The sequence below is a fragment of the Spermophilus citellus genome (assembly GCF_964194105.1).
Source record: "Spermophilus citellus genome assembly, chromosome: 3".
NCBI classification, from domain to species: Eukaryota; Metazoa; Chordata; class Mammalia; order Rodentia; family Sciuridae; genus Spermophilus; species Spermophilus citellus.
The window spans coordinates 209533348-209554451 of NC_138184.1; the positions used below are offsets into that span (position 1 = coordinate 209533348).

The following is a 21104-nucleotide window of genomic DNA, read 5'->3' on the forward strand; positions in this document are numbered from 1 at the left end:
CCTCATAGGGTTTCTTTTGTTTTAAAGATAAATGTGTTTTATTAAAACCTTTGTTTTGTTGATTTTCCTTTTACTTTTTTTTTCATGGTGTCTCATTAAGAATTAAGCTAACTGCCTTCACCAATCTGTTAACCCTGGTACTACTTCTTTTTGAATATGAATTGTGTGTTTTAGGCCTAGACTATGTCTATAAGCTTTCTATGTAGTTTCAAAGTGGAAAAACTGATTTAATTATGAAGATAGTGTGCCACCTTGTGGAGGATTATGCAATTAGCAGTCTCATTTACCCTGAGAATCAGAGTAGAACTAAGGATATTGTAGTTGAACACTTCATAGAAAAAGTGTTTTTTCATGTTTTAACATATCTACCTTATTTTAAATGCATATATAAGATGTATAGGTTGGTCCAACTGGTAGCAGATAGTTCTAGAGGTTATTTGGTACTGATACCATTCTTTGGTATAGAATATTAATACATATTCTGTACCAAAGAATATGGTTGAATTTTAGTATTTGTGGCATGAGTAATGATTGATTGGTGATTGACTGACTTAGTAGCTTAGGATTTGTACATGGCTGGATATTTTAAACATAGACTACATTATTGACCACATTATCTTCAATACTTCTTAGTCCTTGGCTTCTCCTTTTAGTCTTATAGGCTGCAAATTCAGATCTTACCTTGTCACACCTCTGCTTAAGATCTTGTGTAACTTCTTCACTGTCTGAGGAATCAAGTTCAAATCCTTTATCTTATACTCCACTTTCTTTTAACCTCATGTCTACCTACTCCCTATGTGGTCTCTTTACAACAGACAGTGCATTTATTTATTACACAGTAAAACCACTATAATTGCAATACTTAATTTAATTCTCATGATAGCTTTAGGAGGTGTAGGTACTCTAGGTAAGCTGTGGTTTAAGAAGCCTGCTGGTGACCATATAGCTCTGGTGATAGGAATATTATAGCTAATATCTGCCTGATTTTAGAGTCCATGTTTTTTAAAGCATTCTTGATTTGTTTTTCTATTTGTGTATCCTTGGGGGTTTTTGTTTGTTTGAGATGTTTCTTTGTTTTTTATTATCTGCTTGAAAAATCCTCCTTTTTTGTCCCCTAATCTGCCTACATGAATACAAAACCACCATCATCTGATGCATAGAATAAATGCCACTGAAACCACACACATATACACTCTCTCCACTTTTGAACTCCAGTGTACTGGAGTTCCCTCACACACATATACACTCTCTTCACTTTTGAACTCCAGTGTACTTTTTACGTCTCTTATGGTACTTAGTCTGTCCTGCACTAAGATCATTTATATAACCTGTTTTGTATTCTTAACTAGATTGTAAGCTCCATGAGGATAAGGACTATGTCTTTTTTCTTTTTAATTCCCTAAGCTGCTTTGTTAGTTCAGATCTGTACTAAAAAGATATTGAACAAATATTGCCCTAAGGGCTGGGAGAAATTGAGAACCACTGTAGGCTGCCCTTTATTAAGAAAACAAAGAAAGCATTATTGCTTACAGATTGTACTGCCCTTGGATGTACATGAATTGTTACAGAATCTCTGTGCATAGAATGAATTTCCAGTAAATCTTAGGACTGTTTACTACCAGTTTATCTTTTGCATCACTGTAAAGAAATGCTTTCTGTTTTCTCTTTTCTACTTCTTTCTCTAGTTTTCTGCAATTATTACCATAATCTTTAAAGGTCTTTTATATATTTTATGCATTAATTAATACTTTTGCTGCTGTTTGTTTCAAGATAATTTATTTTTTGAATGTCTTAAATAATTAGATGATTAAATTGAAAATTTTTGTTATATATTTTATTCAGGTGTGTCAAAAGGTCCAGTTTCCATCCAATTCATTTAATTTTACTTTAAAACTTCAACTGGGACCACAAAGCTTCCATGGATAGGAATGACATCTTGGCTTAATTCCATTGGGATGTGTGCTCTGTGCCAGATTTTATTTTGCTCAGCTATCAATGAGGCTGTTGTGGAAATGTGGGTTTTCTTTGCTGTGAGAATTTATGTGTACAAAGAGACCTGCTTTTCAGAAAGAACATTGAGAACCCAGAGCCTAAGAGGAAGGGTTATTAAAGTTAATGAACCAGGGTAACCTTATCCAGAGAGTGTCCAGAAACACCATAAAACAAAAGGTCAATTGCTCTTGCTATTTTAGTTATGTGCCCCCTCCTTCTCTTGAGTTTCGGAATTTAACAGGGTTAATTGCCTTTATTGTGAGGCCTTGGCAAATAATTTTTAAGCCAGATGAAAAATTCTTTAAATTTTTTTTCCTGTAAAATTGTGTCTGGACATCATTGTGTGCCATTTGGGAAACAACATTACTAATGACAATGGATTGTTTTATAGTTCTGAGATATGACAGTTTATGACTAGTTTAAAATAATTGCCATTATTTCACATGTATATAGTGTCAAAGGGTTCTAGGTGCTGAATTGGACATGGGATAAGATACAGTAATACCATTTTTTTTAATATTTATTTTTTAGTTGTAGTTGGACATAATACCTTTGTTTTATTTATTTATTTTTATGTGGTGCAGAGGATCAAACCCATGGCCTCACACATGCAAGGCAAGCGCTCTACTGCTGAGCCATTGCCCCAGTCCTACAGTAATACTATTTTTATTGCATCTGTAATACTTAGGAATGACACAGAGTATTTTTAATTTTTGTGCATTTTAAAAATTTCTTTAAAATTTCTTTAATTAGTAGACAGTAGAATGCACTTTGATACTTCATATATAATAGAGTATAATTTCTCATTCTTGTGGGTATACATGGTGTAGAATCCCACCAGTACATATGTACATTTGGGTAATAATGTCTGATTCATTCTACTATCCTTCCTACCTCCATACCACTTTTCCTCCCTTCACTCCCCTTTATCTAAAGTAACATTATTCCTCCCTAGCCCCACCTCCTGTGCATTGTGAATTAGCATCTGCGTATCAGAGAAAACATTCAGCTTTTGATTTTTTTTTTTTTTTGGATGGCTTATTTCGCTTAGCATGATATTCTTCTCCATCCATTTACCAACAAATGCCATAATTTCATTCTTCTTTAAAGCTGAGTGATATTCCTGTGTGTGTGTGTGTGTGTGTATGTATAGCTATAACATTTTTTTATCCATTCATCTGTTGAAGGGCACCTAGGTTCCTTCCACACTTTAGCTATTATGAATTGAGTTGCTTATAAACATTGATGAGGATGCATCACTGTAGTATGCTGATTTTAAGTCCTTTGGGTATATGCCAAGGGGAGGGATAGCTGAATAAAATGGTGATTCTGAGTTTTCTGAAGAATCTCCATACGGCTTTCCAAAGTGGTTACACCAATTTGCAGTCTTACCAGCAATGTATGAGTGGACCTTTATTCCCACATCCTTGCCAACATTTATTGTTGCTTGTATTCTTTTTTTTTTAATGTTTTTTTAATGTTTATTTTTTTAGTTGTTGGACACAATACCTTTATTCCATTCATTTATTTTTATATGGTGCTGAGGATCGAACCCAGGGCCCCGCACGTGCTAGGTGAGCGCTCAACCACCGCTGAGCCACAATCCTAGCCCCTGTTGCTTGTATTCTTGATGATTGCCATTCTGACTGGAGTGAGATGAAATCTTAGAGTAGTTTTGATTTGCATTTCTCTGGACTGCTGGAGATGTTGAACATTTTTTTCATATATTTATTGATCGATCAATTATATTTTTTCTTCTGTAAAGTGTCTGTTCAGTTCCTTAGCCCACTTATTGACAGGGTTATTTGATTTTTGGTGTTAAGGTTTTTGAGTTCTTTATATATTCTGGAGATCAGTGGTCTATCTGAGGTACACATGGTAAAGATTTTTCTCCCATTCTGTAGGCTCTCTCTTCATGTTGTTGTTTTCTTTGCTGTGAAGAAGCTTTTTAGTTTGAATCCATCCCATTTATTGGTTCTTGATTTTACTTCTTGTGCTTTAGGAGTCTTGTTAAGGAAGTCAGATCCTAAGCCAACGTGGTGAAGATTTGAGCCTACTTTTCTTCTGTTAGGCACAGGATCTCTTGTTCTAGTGCCTAAGTCTTTGATCCACTTTGAGTTGAGTTTTGTGCAGGGTGAGATAGGGGTTTAATTTCATTTTGTTATATGTGGATTTCCAATTTTCCCAGCACCATTTATTGAATAGACTATCTTTTCTCCAGTGAATGTTTTTGGCAACTTTGTCTATATGAGGTAGCTGTATTTATGTGGATTTGTCTCTATGTTTTATATATTGTACCATTGGTTTATGTGTCTGTTTTGGTGCCAATATCATGCCATTTTGATTACTGTGGCTCTGAAATATAGTTTAAGGTCTGGTATTGTGATGCCTTCTGCTTTACTCTTCTTGCTAAGGATTGCTTTAGCTATTCTGGGTTTTTTATTTTTCCAAATGAATTTCATGATTGCTTTTTCTATTTCTATGAAGAATATCATTGGGATATTAATAGGAATTTCATTAAGTTTGTATAATGCTTTTAGTAGTATGGCAATTTTGACAATATTCTGCCTATTTAGGAGCATGGGAGGTTTTCCATCTTCTAAGGTCTCCTTCAATTTTTTTTTTTTTTTTTTAGTGTTCTATAATTTTCATTGTAGAGGTCTTTTTTTTTTTAAGCTATTGTGAATGGGGTAGTAGATTCATCAATGATGTATGGGAACACATTTGATTTATGGGTGTTTGTGTTATAACCTGCTACTTTGCTGAATTCATTTATAAGTTGTAGAAGTTTTCTGGTGGGATTTTTTTTGGCTCTTCTAAATATAGAATCATGTCATCTGCAAACAGTAATAGTTTGAATTCTTCTTTTCCTATTTGTATCCCTTTCTTTCTCCTATTTAATTGTTCTGTCTAGAGTTTCAAGGATGGTGTTTTGTGCATGTAATAAAGGTGGAAATTTTCTTCATGCTTGACAGCCTTTAGAATATTTTCATGTAACTTAGAGCTGAAGAACTTCACAATGCTCAGAATTTTTTAAATGAAAAAATAAGATGTGTGAAAGTTACATAACCTGTACTTGATCACCCAGTTAGCACTAGAACTTAGTCCTGCTCCAAAAGGCTATTCTTATTTAGAGAGTAGAGAAGCATTGTTTTTGTATCTCCAAGTTACTTGGGGATAAAATGGATGTTTCACTTAGAAAATTTACTTAGAATTTGAAATTATATTAAAATATGACAGCTCAGCTCTGTGAATGGCAAGAGATTTCATAGTGTAACCTAATTTCCACATGCACTTTGAAATATAATCCTTCATGGTGGGACATCATTTAGATGACAGGCCTAGGGCAGCTTTACAGTTTTCCTGTGGTGTTTTACTTAACTTAAAAAAAAAAAATGGTGGACTTGTGTAACCAGTACACATAAGTATGATATTTAAAAAGGGGGAAATATTTGGAAAATGAAAATGCAGTGTCATTGTATAAGGAAGGATCTGTGATGTAGCCTAATGTATAAAGAGTCACTGTTCATCAAATAAGACACCATTTTTTTACAGTGATAAAGTCCATAAATGTAATAGACATTTTAGACAGAAGAAACCTAATTTTCAAGATATCCAGAATGATACCTTGAAATGTTAATGTATGAGGCATTAAACCTTCCACAGTATATTTGAAAAAAATTTCACCGATTTCCATGAAAGCTATAAGCTATAAATCAGTTTATTCCTAAAATAAATAACTTCAACTTACAGCCAGTTTTTTTAAGAGAAATTTAAAAGCCTTTTTAAAAGTTGCTTTTTTCAGAAATAGCTAGATGTTCTTATGTTGTAATTTTTTTTTTTTTTTTAGTTGTAGTTGGACACAATACCTTTATTTTACTTATTCATTTTTATGTGATGCTGAGGATTGAACCCAGGGCCTTACATGTGCTAGGCAAGCACTCTAACACTGAGCCACAACCCCAGACCTTATGTTATACTTTGATAATGCATATACTTCCAAGATTTCTTATTTTTATAATCTAAGAAAAAAATGTCATAGGTCTTTAGTAAATAAAAAAGTGGTTTCGTTGTTAAGAAACTGATAAATGTGAGTTTTTCATTACCTAACTCAGAAACTCCTAAACTGGACTGCACATTAGGTTCCTCTGGGTACAATAAAAATAGACTTTTTCTTCTTTTTTTTAATATTTATTTTTTAGTTATAGGTGGACACAATATCTTTATTTTATTTTTAGGTAGCGCTGAGGATCAAACCCAGTGCCTCATGCATGCTAGGCTAGCGCTGTACCTCCGAGCCACAACCCCAGTCCCCAGACTCTTCTTTTTTAACCTATTAAAGAAGTATGGAATCAGAAACTTGGGGAACATGTCCTAGTGATCTCTTTTTAAAATAAATCTCTTGCAATAGTGATCTGCTGCAGCTTTTCCATATACTCATGTTTAGGAAATGCTAATCTATGCATTTTGAAAGTTATCAGTTTTTTAAAATTTCATAAAAATTTAGTTAGATACACTTTCTTACATAATATCTGAAACAACTGACTTAGATCTGGTATCTATACTTTCTCCTCAAGTTCTTGGGGTTTTGTTTTGTTTTAATTTGATGGACACAATACCTTTATTAATTTGGTTATTTTAATATGGTACTGAGGATTGAACCCAGTATCTGACCCTTGAGTGTGAGGCAAGCACTCCAATACTGAGCTGCAACCCCAGCCCTTGTTTTTTTTTTTTTAATACATATTTTTCTGATTTTTATAGAGACCGTTTATTTGTTTGGTGGCTGGGATGGAACACAAGATCTTGCTGACTTCTGGGCATACAGTGTGAAGGAGAACCAGTGGACATGTATCTCTAGAGACACTGAGAAAGAGGTAAGTTTTCAGACTTTTTTACACCCATATTGCATTAGAAGCATGGTTATACACTTTTTTGCAAGATTGTTTTCTTCTCTAATATTTATCAGCAGAAGTTGTAAAAGAGTTTGTCATATACAAGCTTGGTTTAAGTATTCCTACATTTTAGCTTCCATACCTGGTTTATTAACTACTGGCACATAAGCAAGACTGTTTTGTAAAGATGAAAGAAAATGGATATTTTTATGTCATTGAATTTTTACACTCCTTAGCCCAGAAGTGTAATTGCATGACCATCCTTTTGTCCTTGTCACCTCTACTCTTGTAATTTAGCATTTGTCTCATTTTAATTTCCTTTGGCAAATGTACTTTTGGTGTTCTAGCCTCTCTCTCTCTCACTGTTTTGGCCTCTCACTGTTTTACTGTATAGTCATGCACTGCATAATGACCTTACAATCAATGGCAGGCCACATATGTAGTGCTGGTCCAATAGTATTATATTGCCTAGTGACATTATACCTGTGCTGGTTTGTATAAATGCATTCTATGATGTTCGTACAATGATGAGATAGCATGACAATGTATTTGGGGTTTTTTTGTATTATTCTAATTAGTTTTACGTGACATGACAATGCATTTCTTAGAATGTGCCACCAACATTAAGCTACTTCTAGTTGTGTATCAGTTTTCATAAATTATGTATATATTTTAAACTTTAAATTGCATATATATGTGCATTTTTATATCTATCCATATGTAGATATGTAGACATACATGGCATTTCCATACTGAATAAAATGATTTGCTTTTATGGCTTTGAATTAAACAATTATATGACTATATTATACTTTGGAATAAAACAAATATTTTTCTCAAAAATTTTATAGAACTTATTGCTGTATCCTCCATCTGGGCTGTTTGAAATTATGAATTGAAAAATAAACTATAAAATAACAGAAGCTGAATGTGAAGAGGGGGAAAAAAGATTTAATTCAGACCCTCTGATTTTCATTTTGGAAAGACCATTTCAAAAGATCTGATGCTGTGTCTTCAATCCTAGGAAACTGGGTTCTTGCTTACTTAGCATGTTTCAGCAATTAGTCATTTGGGTTATTTTTATTTTCTCAAAAAGACCTTGAAATTCTGATTTCTGTTTTGTAACCTTGACAAAAGTATGTAAAAATGGCCTTTCCTTGTCAGTATAGAGGTACCATATTCTGAAATGATTATTTCTGTCCTCAACAAAAAGAAAAGACATCTAATTTTTAAAACACAAGCACACACTTAACACTTCTTTTCAACGATTTTAAATCTAGGTTGGTTACATCTCTAATTATTCTTGCAGTAAGCCTAGGATCATCTTCAAGTCCTCCTTCTCCATTAAGGGTATATAATTTGTGCCAAAGTTACATTAATATCCTATACTTTATTTCAGATGTCTTTTCCTTTTGGCGCTGATTCCATCTTTATAATTTCTTAAACTTTTTTGTTCACTATTGATGATCTCCAGATCTGTTCTCCATTCCTGAGCACAGTCTTAAAAAACACGTTTGGCCACTGATCCACTGATGCCTCTGCTTAAGCCCTGTGATTACTTTCAGTCCCTGTTTCAGTTACCAATTATATTTTATCTGTTACATTATATGCACTCACAAAACCTCAGTAATAAGCATTTATTTGCTTATGAGTCTGCAGGTTGGCTAGGCCATTCTTTTGGTTTAGGCTGGGCACACTTATTTGTCAGTGATTCAGCTATCTATTGGCTAGATGAGGATGCCTTCCATTGGGACTACTTGGTTGTGTTCTGCACAGTTGCTTACCTTGCTCTGGGATAGCTGGAACCATGGCAAGGGCAAAGCTGCAAGAGGGGTAAAGTAGATGTAAACAATCCATCAAATTTATTCTTGTCTCCTTAGCAAAAAGATCTAGAGTCAGCATGTGGTGGGAAACACTGTTAAAGACATAGACACAAAATAACAACAATAATAAAACTATTTATCTACCTCTGTTCATTTTGCTTAGAGTAAAAACTCCAAATTTCTCATCAGGATTTAGTCTTCATCTACTTTTCCAGCTTCATCTCCTGACTTTATGTTCTAGCCTTCCTGGAATTATTCAATTTTCTGACCTGTTTTATTTGGCAATGTTGTTTTCCCTGTTTCAGATTAACAGAGGGTCTTCCCCCTAAGCATTTACTAGTAAATACTTACTTATTCTTTAAACTCAGTTCAGACTTCACTTCCTCAGCTTGCTGTGGTGGCCACTTAAACTTTTTTTAGTTCTTGAATGGGTTGCTATCCGTTTATAATCCTGTTTGCATCATATCCTTTAAAATGTAACTAAGCATATATAGGATTATATACTGTCTGTAGTTTTAAGCAATCATTGGTGGTCTTAGAATTTCTCCTCTCTGGATAAAGAAGGATTCATGTAATAATATGACAAAAAGTTCTTCAAAAGTGTAGAAAATAGTTTCATATATTTAGTTGTTTGGTGGTTTTCTGTCTGGTAATTATAGTGTGACATGTATGTTTACTCTCAGGGAATAAACAGATGAGGTGAATTAAATTAAAAGTTAGTGCTAGGGCAAAGCAAGGGGATAAATGCAAAATTCAGGAGAGTGGCTTCTTGGGGGTGTTTATAGTTGATTTTAGAGGTATCATATATTCTGCTTCTAAGGCTGGGAAATGTGTAGATAATTGTTCATTCTATTACTTTTTATACTGTTTACACAGGTGTAAGTAATATTTAGAACTCAGTAATTAAAAGTAATGCTGAAAAACTGTAGAGGTTATTTTGATGGAAACACTTTGTTTTTGTTATTTTGAAGGTAAGAGAGATAAGTAACATGGTGACTTAGTACTAGATAGAGCTCATATTTATTATAGTTTATTATTACTTTCTTTATATGGACACCTAAAAGTCTTTTGTTGGTCTACCTGTGAATTGAAAGGTAATACATGGCTCTGACTACTGCTCATTGTTTTTAAAACTGAGCAGTAAATATTTCACATATCTCATTTTATTTATTTATTTATTTATTTATTTATTTATTTATTTATTTATTTGGTACCAATGAGTACAAATTTATCGCTAGCTAGACTTGAGCTGGGTTCACAAGAGCTGGCTACATCAATGACTGAGAAAATGGCAAAAGAAGCATGCAACACACAGAAATACCTTTTGCTTACAGGAATCAGGAACAGCTCTTGACCTTAAGGGTCCGTTGGAAAGAGAGAGAGAACACGCCTGAAACCATCCATCCTATTTATTGAGGAGAAAGACATTCATTCGAGAAAGTTCAACCCCAATAAGGCAAGGGATTAGGTTTCAGGGGGTTGCTTGGTGATGTCTTGTGGTCAGCAGATTGACTGACATCTTGGAAAGCCACACCCATCTCAGGTGCTGTGTGGGATGAAAGGCAGAGCGAGCAAAAAGGAAACGCAGTCCAGTCAGATCAGCAATGTCATTCCAGTCCCCTCAAGTGCTCAAATGCTCATAGCTCACATACAGCCCATGGCTGGCTCGAGGCACAAATTATTGTTTGATGATACCCCAGAGGATGTATTTTTAAAAATAATTAAAAAGCAAAATTAACTTAATTTACTTAAATGTATATCTAATAAAAGATTTCAGAGATTTAAAGATAATAGAATGACTCAGCTCTTAAGGAGAAAAAATTATTTTAAATGTTTATATGTGCAAGTAAGTTTTTATAAGTTTGAAACAAGTGTATTATTGTTCAAAGTAGTTAATTAAAAAGATATTTTTATGAACCCCAATCCAATTCCATTAATATTCTTTAAATTTTTTTATTTATTCTTTTTAGTTATTCATGACAGTAGACTATATTTTGACATCATACATGGAATATAACTTTTCATTCTTGTGGTTATACATGATGTGGAGTTTCACTGGTCATGTGTTCATAGTTTTGGGGACCAAGTCTTGGAAAGTAAAAAGAAAAGTTGAACCTTTGTTCGTTTTTCATTATATTACAAAAATTTGAGGCATGATGAGCAATGCTGTGTTCAACAAAGATGGAATGGTCATGTTCCTTTAATATTCTTGTAGACTAACTATAAAAGTTCAATATTTTGTAATATGACTATCAGCCATGATTATTAATGAAAATGAAATTTAAAGCTGGAGACATCTTAGAAAAGACTGGATTATACCTTTTCATAAAAGCAGGGTAGGAAAATGTCCCTTACTTACATTTTTCTGAAAGTAAAGTTTTGCTTTCTTACGTAATTCTGACTTCATTTCTGAAATTAGACAGGGCCTTCCTCTTATTGGATGATACTTATACTAATGATTCTCAAACTTTATGACCCCAGGATTCCTTTATACAAAACTCATTGAAATTTGAAATTTATTTGGGTTATATCTATTGAAATTTACTATACTAGAAATTAAAATAGATCTTTAAAATTTCTATGTCGATTATTTTAAAATAGCAGTAATAAACCTATTACACACTAAAATAAATAACATTTTTATTAAAAATAACAATTTTCCAAAAATTTTAGCAAGAAGAGTAACATTGTTTTGAATTTTCATAAATGTCTTGGTTAATGAAAGATAGATTCTCATATATCTGCTTTTTCATTTACTCTCTTGTGACATGTTGTTTTGCATGAAATACTTAGGAAAGTTGGACCTCAGATAGCAGTTTTTGGAAGGAGAGTGATATTTTAATATCTTTTTTCAGACAATTGCATATGTTCTTTGATCCCATATCCTAAGTTGACAGGTCATTGTTTTTTACAGGTAGTTGTAGTGTAGACTCTGAAACCATACCAGCTTACTTTTTTGTATTCTGTTACATTAAAATCCATTGGTTTGTTTTGCTCTTTGAATGTTTTTTTTAATCCATGCATGGTTTTTAAACTTTTTTTTTAATTTGTTCTTTTTAGTTATACATGACAGAATGCATTTGACATATCATATTGTTTTTTTAAACTAATGTGTTGGTCATCTGAAAAATACTGGTTCCCTGAGTTACAGATATTGACCTTCCAGATATTGACCTTTTTATGTAATATTCAAAAAAATCACATTTGTTAATATCACTGTCAGTTGTAGGTATTGGGATAGTGTTGATCACAGTAGCAATTTTCTAAAATTCTGAGGCATGCTTAAAATAAATATGACGTCATTGGCAACAGATTTTCTCATTCACTTTTGAGATACTGTCTGACATAACCACAAACTCTGAATAACCAGGCTTTTTTAAAAAATATTTTTAGACCTTTATTTTGTTTACCTTTTTTCTTTTCTTTTTTTTTTTTTTAATGTGGTGCTGGGTATTGAGTCCAGTGCTACATGTGTGCTAAGCAAGCGCTCTACTACTGAGCCACAACCCCAGCTTAAATAACCATACTTTAGTTGTTCTCTCAAGTAAATATAGAGTTCTATGGAAAAAACACCTTTATCAGCTTGCAATGCAAACATTTACATAGGTGCTTTTCCTTGAGAAAACATCATACATCAAATAGCATTGTTTTTTCGTTTTCTAGACCTCTTGAATGTTTGGCTTAATAGAAGACAGCTAATTTATACATCTGTTTCTGCATTCAGGCTGCTATATCAGAAAATCATGTAGCCTCTGGAAATTTTCAGAACATTCATAGAGAATGAACATTAAAAAAAATGTATCCTTGTATTATTATGAAAACAACTTTGACCTTATGGACTCCCTGAAGTGCTTTGAAGAACCCAGACTGTACTGAGAACTGTAGCTTTAATCTAATTCAGTCCCTATTCAGATACAGACAGTTATCCCAAAATGACCCAGAGTTGTCCTTTAGAAGCATCCCATTGTCATCGTCCCCACAGCCTCTGACCCAGGATTTAGTCCATTATCATGCATTGCATTTTGTTTTCTTGATTCTTTAGTCTCCTATTCTTTTTGACTAACATTTTTGAAGAGTACAGGGAGTCATCTTGTAGAATATCCCTCAACTGGCTTTGCCTGATATTTCCTTAGGATTGGATTTAGATTATGCATTTTATATTAGAGTATTCCAGAGGAACAGAATCAACAGGAAGTATTATACACAATGGAGTATTACTCTGCATTAAAAAATGACAAAATCATAGAATTTGGAGGGAAATGGATGACATTAGAGCAGATTATGCTAAGTGAAGCTAGCCAATCCTTAAAAAACAAATGCCAGATGACTTCTTTGATATAAGGGGAGTAACCAAGGACAGGGTAGGGACGAAGAGCTTGAGAAGAAGATCAACATTAAACAGGGATGAGAGGTGGGAGGGAAAGGGGGAGAGAAGGGAAATTGCATGGAAATGGAAGGTGATGCTCAGGGTTATACAAAATTACATATAAGAGGAAATGAGGGGTAAGAGAAGAATAATACAAGTGGAAGAAATGATTTACAGTAGAGGGGGTAGAGAGAGAAGAGGGGAGGGGAGGGGAGGGGAGGGGGGATTGTAGAGAATAGGATAGACAGCAGAATACATCAGACACTAGAATGGCAATATGTAAATCAATGGAAGTGTAACTGATGTGACTCTGCAATCTGTATACGGGGTAAAAATGGGAGTTCATAACCCACTTGAATCAAACTGTGAAATATGATATATTAAGAACTATGTAATGTTTTGAACGACCAACAATAAAAAAAATAAACAAAAAATAAAAATGGGATTTATTAGGTTGGCTTAAGCGATCAGAAGCTGGATAGTCCATAGTGATTGTCTTCAGGCTAGAGAGGAACCAAAACCTGCCACAGTCCAAGACACTGAAGCCCTAGAACAAGAGGGATTAACAGTGCTACCCTAGTCCAAGACTGAAGGCTTATGGAAACTCCCTGGAGAATCACCACTGGAAGAGTCCTTTGGAAAAGTGAAGAAGCAAGAGTCTAATATCCTCAATCAAAGCAGCAATCAAGAACCTGTTCAAGAAGAATTGAGCTTGCATCTGCTGCTGTATCCTTGTTTTTCCAGCTTTTATTCCATCTAAGCCACTATCCTATTGGAGAGTGCTGCCCATGCTTAAGGAGGGTCTCCACTTCAGTTGGCTATCCCACATGCCAGCCATTCCTAGACACACCCTCGCTGACACACCCAGAAGCCTCTTAATCATTGACATCTCTTAATCCAATCATGTTGAGAATTCAAATTAACCATTACACGTTTTTAGCAGGCATAACACATGGATTACATTGGCTTCAGGAGACAGACACATTATTTCAGTTCATCTGATGTTAGTTAGCTTTGATCACTTGATTAAGTAGCTGCCTACCAGATCTCTCCTCTTTATAATTAATACTTTGTGGTAAACATTTTAAAAATATGAAAATATTCTGTTATTCATCAAACTCTTACCTTTTTAGCCTCCTTTCATTAATCTGTTAAATCTCTTCCCAAAGTTGTTGTGCCATTTTATACACCTGCCAATGGTATGTGAGGCTTTTGATCGGAGCCTATTGCTCTAAAAAGTTGCTTTGTTCCACACCTGAGTTGAAAATCAATTGTTCTTATATGTTTCTGTTTGCACTCTCTATATCTTGTTTCATTATATTTGGTCTCTATTTACACCAATATGGCATTCCTTTAATTACTGTAGTTTTATAGTAACTCATAGGGTCCAAGAGTGAAGTCCTCTTTGTTTTGTTTTGTTTTGGGTCTTGGGGATTGAACCCTAGGGCATTTACACTGAGCCAGGGTATTGCTAAGTTGCTGGCCTTAAACTCGTGATCCTCCTGCCTCAGCCTTCCAAGCTGCTGGGGACCTCTTTGTTCTTTTCAAAATAATTTTGGTTCTTTTAGGTCTTTTACATTTTTGTATGAATTTTAGAGTTATCTTGTCAGTTTCTAAAACTGTTGCAATTATGACAGGGAGTGTGATGAGTCTATAAAACAATTTGGAAAGAATTAATGTCTTAATGATATTAAGTCTTCTAATCCATGAATATGGTTTAATCTCCACTTTGGGGTTTTCACATTAGAGTTATTGGATATTTTAATTGAATTTATTCCAGTGTATTTTATCTTGTGTGTATTGTGTTATAAGTGGGATTTTGAAAGTTTTTTACTTTCACTTGTTGGCAGTATGGAAAATCATGTCATTTTGTTAAGTTAACTTATTTCTAATAGATCTTTTTAATTTTTAGGACATTTTAAACAACAGTTGTAGTGTATATGAATAGAGACACTTTTATTTTGTTCCTTTCTTTTTTTTTCCAAATGTCAAAATTGTAGCTGATTTTTCTTTTTCTTTTTTTTAATTTTTGATTCATGTTAAGTAGTTATATGTGACAATAGAAAGCAGTTATGCAGTTTGATATATCATACATAGATGGGGTATAATTTCTCATTTTTCTGATTATACATGTTGTAGAATCACATCAGTCATGCATAGGGTAATAAATATACATACATAGGGTAATAATGTCTGGTTCATTCTACTATCCTTCCTAGCCCCAGACCCTCTCCCCTCCCTTTACTCCTTCTATCTAATCCATAGTAACTCTCTTCTTCCCTAGCCCCTCCCACCTTATTGTGAATTAGCATCTGCATATCAGAGAAAACATTTAGCCTTTGATTTTTTGGAATTGGCTTATTTTGCTTAGCAAAATGCCATAATTTTATTCTATTTATTCTTTTTAAAAAATATTTTAGTTGTAGTTGGACACCGTATCTTTATTTTATTTTTATGTGCTGAGGATGGAACCCTGGGTCTCGCATATGCTAGATGAGCACTCTACCGCTGAGCTACAACTCCATCCCTCTATTTATTCTTTAAAACAGAGTAATGATCCATTGAATATATATATAGCACATTTTCTTTATCCATTCATCCATTGAAGGACACCTAGGTTGGTTCCATAGTTTAGCTATTGTGAATTGAGCTGCTATAAACATTGATGTGGCTGCATCATTTTAATGTGCTGATTTTAAGTCCTTTGGGTATATGACAAGGAGTGAGATAGCTGGGTCAAATGGAGGTTCCATTCCAGGTTGACTGAGGAATCTCCATACTGCTTTCCAGAGTGGTTGCACCAATTTGCAGTCCCCCAGCAATGTATGAGTGGACCTTTTTCCCTTCATCCTTGCCAACATTTATTGTTGCTTGCATTCTTGATGATTGTCATTCTGACTGGAGTGAGATGAAATCTTAGAGTAGTTTTGATTTGCATTTCTCTAACTGCTAGATATGTTGGACATTTTTTCATATATTTGTTGATTGATTGATTTTATTTCTTCTCCTCCTTTTACTGACTTGGACTTCCATCACATTGTTAAACAGAAGTGATGAGAAAGACATCCTTGTATTGTTCAGTCTTAGCAGGATAATATTCAGCATGTCACCATTAAACGACAGGTTAGAGTTCAGGTTTTCTCATATTCTTTTTTTTTTTAATTTTTTTTTTTAGTTGTAGATGGACACAATACCTTTATTTTGTTTTCATTTTTATGTGGTGCAGTTCATTTCTATTCCTGTTTTGTTGTGAGTTTCATGAATTTATATTGCATGTGAGTATTATGAATATGTGTTAAATTTTATCAAATTGTTTTCTAAATTGGTATTAATATAATCATATTTTTACCCTTCATCCAGTTAATATGACAAATTACTGTGATGGATTTTTATATATAAAATCAACTGTGTTCCTTTTGTTTTGAAATATTCTTTTTATTTATTGTTGTATTCTATTTGTAAATATTTTGTAAAAGATTAACTTTGTGTCTTTGTTTAGGGATACTTGCCCATAAATTATTTCTTGACTTCCTTTCCCCTTTCCTCTTATTCCTGCTATCTCTCACCTCTTCTTTGTAATATGTAATATCTTTTGATTTTAGTGTTATGTTAAATTAGGAATGGAGTAGAATATAGATTTTATTTTAATTTTTTTAGTTGTTTATGGACACAATACCTTTATTTTATTTATTTTTATGTGGTGCTGAGGGTTGAACCCAGTGCCTCACATACGCTAGGCATTCTACCACTGAGTTACAATCCTAGTCCTAGAATATAGATTTTAAAATGGAGTTTTTCTTCTTCCAGTATATTCCAAATAATTTTGTCTAAAAGTGATGAAATTTCTTCCATAGGTATTTGATAAAATATACCAGGATAGAAATCTGGGCTTGGAAGTCTCTTTATGGGAAGATTTTAAATTGTAAATTCAATTTTTCAATAGATATAAGGATTTCATGTTTTTCATTTTCATCTCAGTTCATTTTACTGTTATATATTTTTAAGGAATATGTCCATTTTATCTACATTGTCAAATTTTACCAGTTTTTCTTAATAGACCTTTATTTTGTTTTTAATTTTTAGAGAGTCTGTAGTACTTTCAGTTCTGATAGTGGCAATTTGTATTTCTCTCTCCCTTTATAAAAAATTAGTCTTGTTAGGGCTATAGAATGCTGTCAGTCTTTCAAATAATCAGCTGTTAATTTTCTCCATTTCTTAATGTTTTCTATCCTATTAATTTCCTTTACCTTTTTTCTTTGTGCTTAGGGTGTAATTTGCTCAGCATTTTAGAAGTACTTAAGAACTGAAGGAAAAAATTTGATAACTTTTCTATTTAAATCTCAAATTTCACATTCTCAGAAATATGACAGATTTATTAGATGTTATCCCATATTTATTTTTGAGGTTAATTATAAAGTGTACTGGCCACAGCCCAGTTTGTGATAGCCCAGTGGGATAGGCAGCCAAGAGTTCAAAGAAAGTACCCAGAGACTGCATGAGAGTGCTCTAACAGGGAAGACCTGGTGATGACAGGCTAGACAGATAGCACCTCCATTCCTAAGAGTGCTTTGCCAGCTAATGCCTCTATCCCTTCTGATATTACTCCAGAAAGCCTAGTGGCAACAGGCTAGACTAGCACCTCTGTCCTTCATGCTACTTTGCCAGAAAATAGCATTCTATTTCTCCTGATGCCTTGTCCAGTGGTGGCTGACTGGACAAGTGTCCTCAGTTTCACACCAGTTAAGGAGAGGAGTTTTATAAGTGAGGCTGCAGAAGCAGTGGCATTGCTAGCTTAGCTTGCTTTGAATGACTAGGCATCCCAAGGAACTTGACCTGCATGTAAGAAAGCATGGAGGATATGCTAACTCACCTTAATTCCTAGTATTCATGGGAGAAAACCAGTGTCCATCAAGATAAAATAAACCTGGACATTTCAGCCCTTGAGTTAACCAGGTTCTTGGGGAACACAAAGAGGCATTTCAGTACCTAGTGTTTTATTATCCTCCTTTTCTCTGAGGATGACACATGGAGTCAGTTCTTTCTTAAATAAAATTTCTTCTTTATCTTCTAAAATCTTGACAAAAATCTTTAAAAGTAAGTTTTTAAAATAGTTAATTGTATAGATTCAAATCAACATACTATCTGGATTAATAACACTAATTGTCAAACTGTTTTCCTTTCCAATATTTCTTCCTTTAGTCAAGTTAATACTGCTACATTATTGTTCTGATAATACTGTTTTCCCACTGCCTACCCTCTAGTATTGGGGATTGAATCCAAGGCTTTATGCATGCCAGGGAAGCACCCTTAACCCTGAGCTACAGCCCCAGACCATATTTGTTTTGTCCTATATTCTGGTGAGAAATATAGAAATGTTCTTAAGGACAAAAGTGATATGTAGTATGGAATTGAACTACATCACAAATGACTAAAATGCAATTAATACCTGATTGAAGCCATATGCAATTTGCAAATGAGTGTCATAGTTTACAGAATAGTTTGGTTTATCTTTCCTAGTATATTTTAAGCCTTTCCAGGATAAGATTTGTGTCTCCTACTGCTTCTGTTGCTCTTCTTCAGAGATTTATGCTTGATGTTGAACCCATATTAGTTGATTTGATATTAGTTTCTAAGAAAAACTTCTAATGAAAAGTAACAAAAGGGGCATTTAATTTTATTTTTTGTTATTCTTTGAATCACCCTCCCCCCTCGCCCTTCTTTTCCCCTCTACAGAATGGTCCTAGCGCCAGATCATGTCATAAAATGTGCATTGACATTCAGCGGAGGCAAATCTACACATTGGGACGTTATTTGGATTCCTCTGTGAGGAACAGCAAATCTCTGAAAAGTGACTTCTATCGTTACGACATTGACACAAACACGTGGATGTTATTAAGCGAAGATACTGCTGCTGATGGAGGGCCAAAACTGGTGTTTGATCATCAGGTTTGATGTACAGTTAAATATGTAGTGGAATTAATTAGTGATGAGTAATTCTTAGCGTTTAGACTACTTTTTTTGATGTTGTGCAGAATGGTCTAATAGTAAACACTATAAACACCTATGACAGATTATAAAAATAATTATTGTTTCAGTATGTATAATGTTATTCTTTATTTTAATTGAGCCTACACCAAATTTATACTACATCCTGAATTTGGTGTAGGCTCAAAGATCTCAGAACATTATTGCTAATCGTAAGAACTTTAGTATGGAGAGTAAATAGAAAAATATTAGGAAAAAACAAGTTTAGTTTTATAGTAAATATCCACAAATTATAACATAATAACTTGCCTTTTTAATCTTTTTTATCTTACCTGGCAGAAATTTAAAATCAATTTATAATGAGTTCAGGAATTTGAAATCTTGAGCTTTTCTTCCAAATGAAGTAAAATATGCTCAGTTTTGTTTATAGCCAGAAACTTAGGAACCTAGGTAGGAATTTGACATATGCTAGTTTAAGGTTAAACTCAGTACCAATAGAAGTCATGTAATGGTGTTAAGACAGGGAGACTGCATGCAGTAATACTGGAAGCCATTTTGATACTAATGTGCTTATAGCCATCATCATCATCCCCATCAGTGTTATTCTTATGGTATCTTTGAATACTTATTCCATATCATTTTAGGAGTCAAGTAAAACAGTAACCACTTTGAATTTTTATAGGCAGTTTTATTTGGTTCAGCCCATTGGCAATGTTTTTTTGGAATGTTGGGGAAAAAAGACTCAAGATCTGTCACACTATTGATGGTAGCATTATCTAGTACTTGGGAAATGAGAGGTGGTGCTAGACTTATGACAAAATCAAACATAAGTCTAAAATCTTATATAGGAGTCAAAACCCAGGTCTTTTTTTTTTTAATCTTTTCAGATTTTTGTTAATTCTTTACTTTAAAGCTATCTTATTACTATACTATATTAATACTAATATGTAGTTTTTATAGGAGAATGGCAAAGAGAGAGGTATGTATTATTGCGTATGAAGTGAATTAGGTGGTAAATCATAAACATTAGTCTTGAAAGTACTCCCCAGAATGAATGTGGAACTTTTGCTGGCTATATGTAACTGAGTTCCTCAAAGCTGTGCACACTTTGCTGACATCCTCAGTGGTGTTCGTGTAGAAAATAAGAACTCCAAGAAAGCGGTCTGGTTTTGGTCTTCTAAAACAGCATCAGCGCATAACAATGTTCGGGAACAGTTTATTCTTTTGATCCCAAGTTCCTGCATATTCTTTTACTGAAGATGGTGATGTCTTTTATTTTTATGGATTAAAAAAAGAATAGTATAGGGATAGTCTGACTATATATAGTACATGTAGAGTTCTGTGGGGCTGGCCTTTGTCTCTTGAATTTGATAAAGTAGGATGTTCCTTAGAAGCTGGGTTCTATTAAATAATGCTTGGTCTTCACCTGAATCAGATGGTACTGCAGCATATTGGGGTGAAGAAACCAGGATTTTAGTCCTACTTCAGCTAACAGCTAGCTGTGTGGTGCTGAACAAGTAACATAATTGTATAAGTCTCCATTTTCAAGTTCAAAGACTTTTTTTATTTCTGAAGAATGTAATGACAGTTTAGTTCTCAAGTTTTCCACATTGTTGCTTTGTGTGGTTTTCAGAAACAGTGAGACTCAAACAGAGAGGGTTTTTTTTTTGTTTTTGTTTTTGTTTTTTAAACACACACACGACACATATTTAGCAAAACTAGGAGACAAGGTAATCCCAATTCCTAATTCCTTATAAGTTTACCCAAAAACAACTAAAATACTTAGAACTTGTGTTGAAGCCCACAACAATCAATGAAGAGAACTGGGAATGCTGAGGGAGGTTAGCAATGGTACCTCGTGGTGGGAAGTTTTAGGAGCTGAGCAGCACGGTGGTCAGTGAATTAACATGTGGAGAATACCAGAAAGGTCCCGAGGTGGTAAATGTCTAAATGTGCAGGAAACACAGTGACAGTGGGGCACAGTGGCTCCTTTTGCGATAAATAGCAAGAAGGAACTGGAGGAACTCAAAGCTTGAGATAGAG

General features: G+C 34.0%; 1 protein-coding gene across 2 annotated transcripts in view; it reads left to right on the forward strand.

The window, feature by feature from the left end:
• The window catches only part of MKLN1 (muskelin 1), a 162728-nt gene that overhangs the window by 85278 nt on the left and 56346 nt on the right, over positions 1–21104 (forward strand). For both annotated transcript variants that reach the window (XM_081283892.1, XM_081283893.1), the window contains 2 exons: positions 6757–6869; positions 18810–19022. In XM_081283892.1, the coding sequence (XP_081140018.1) occupies positions 6757–6869; positions 18810–19022 (326 nt within the window). The remainder of the gene's footprint in view (positions 1–6756; positions 6870–18809; positions 19023–21104) is intronic.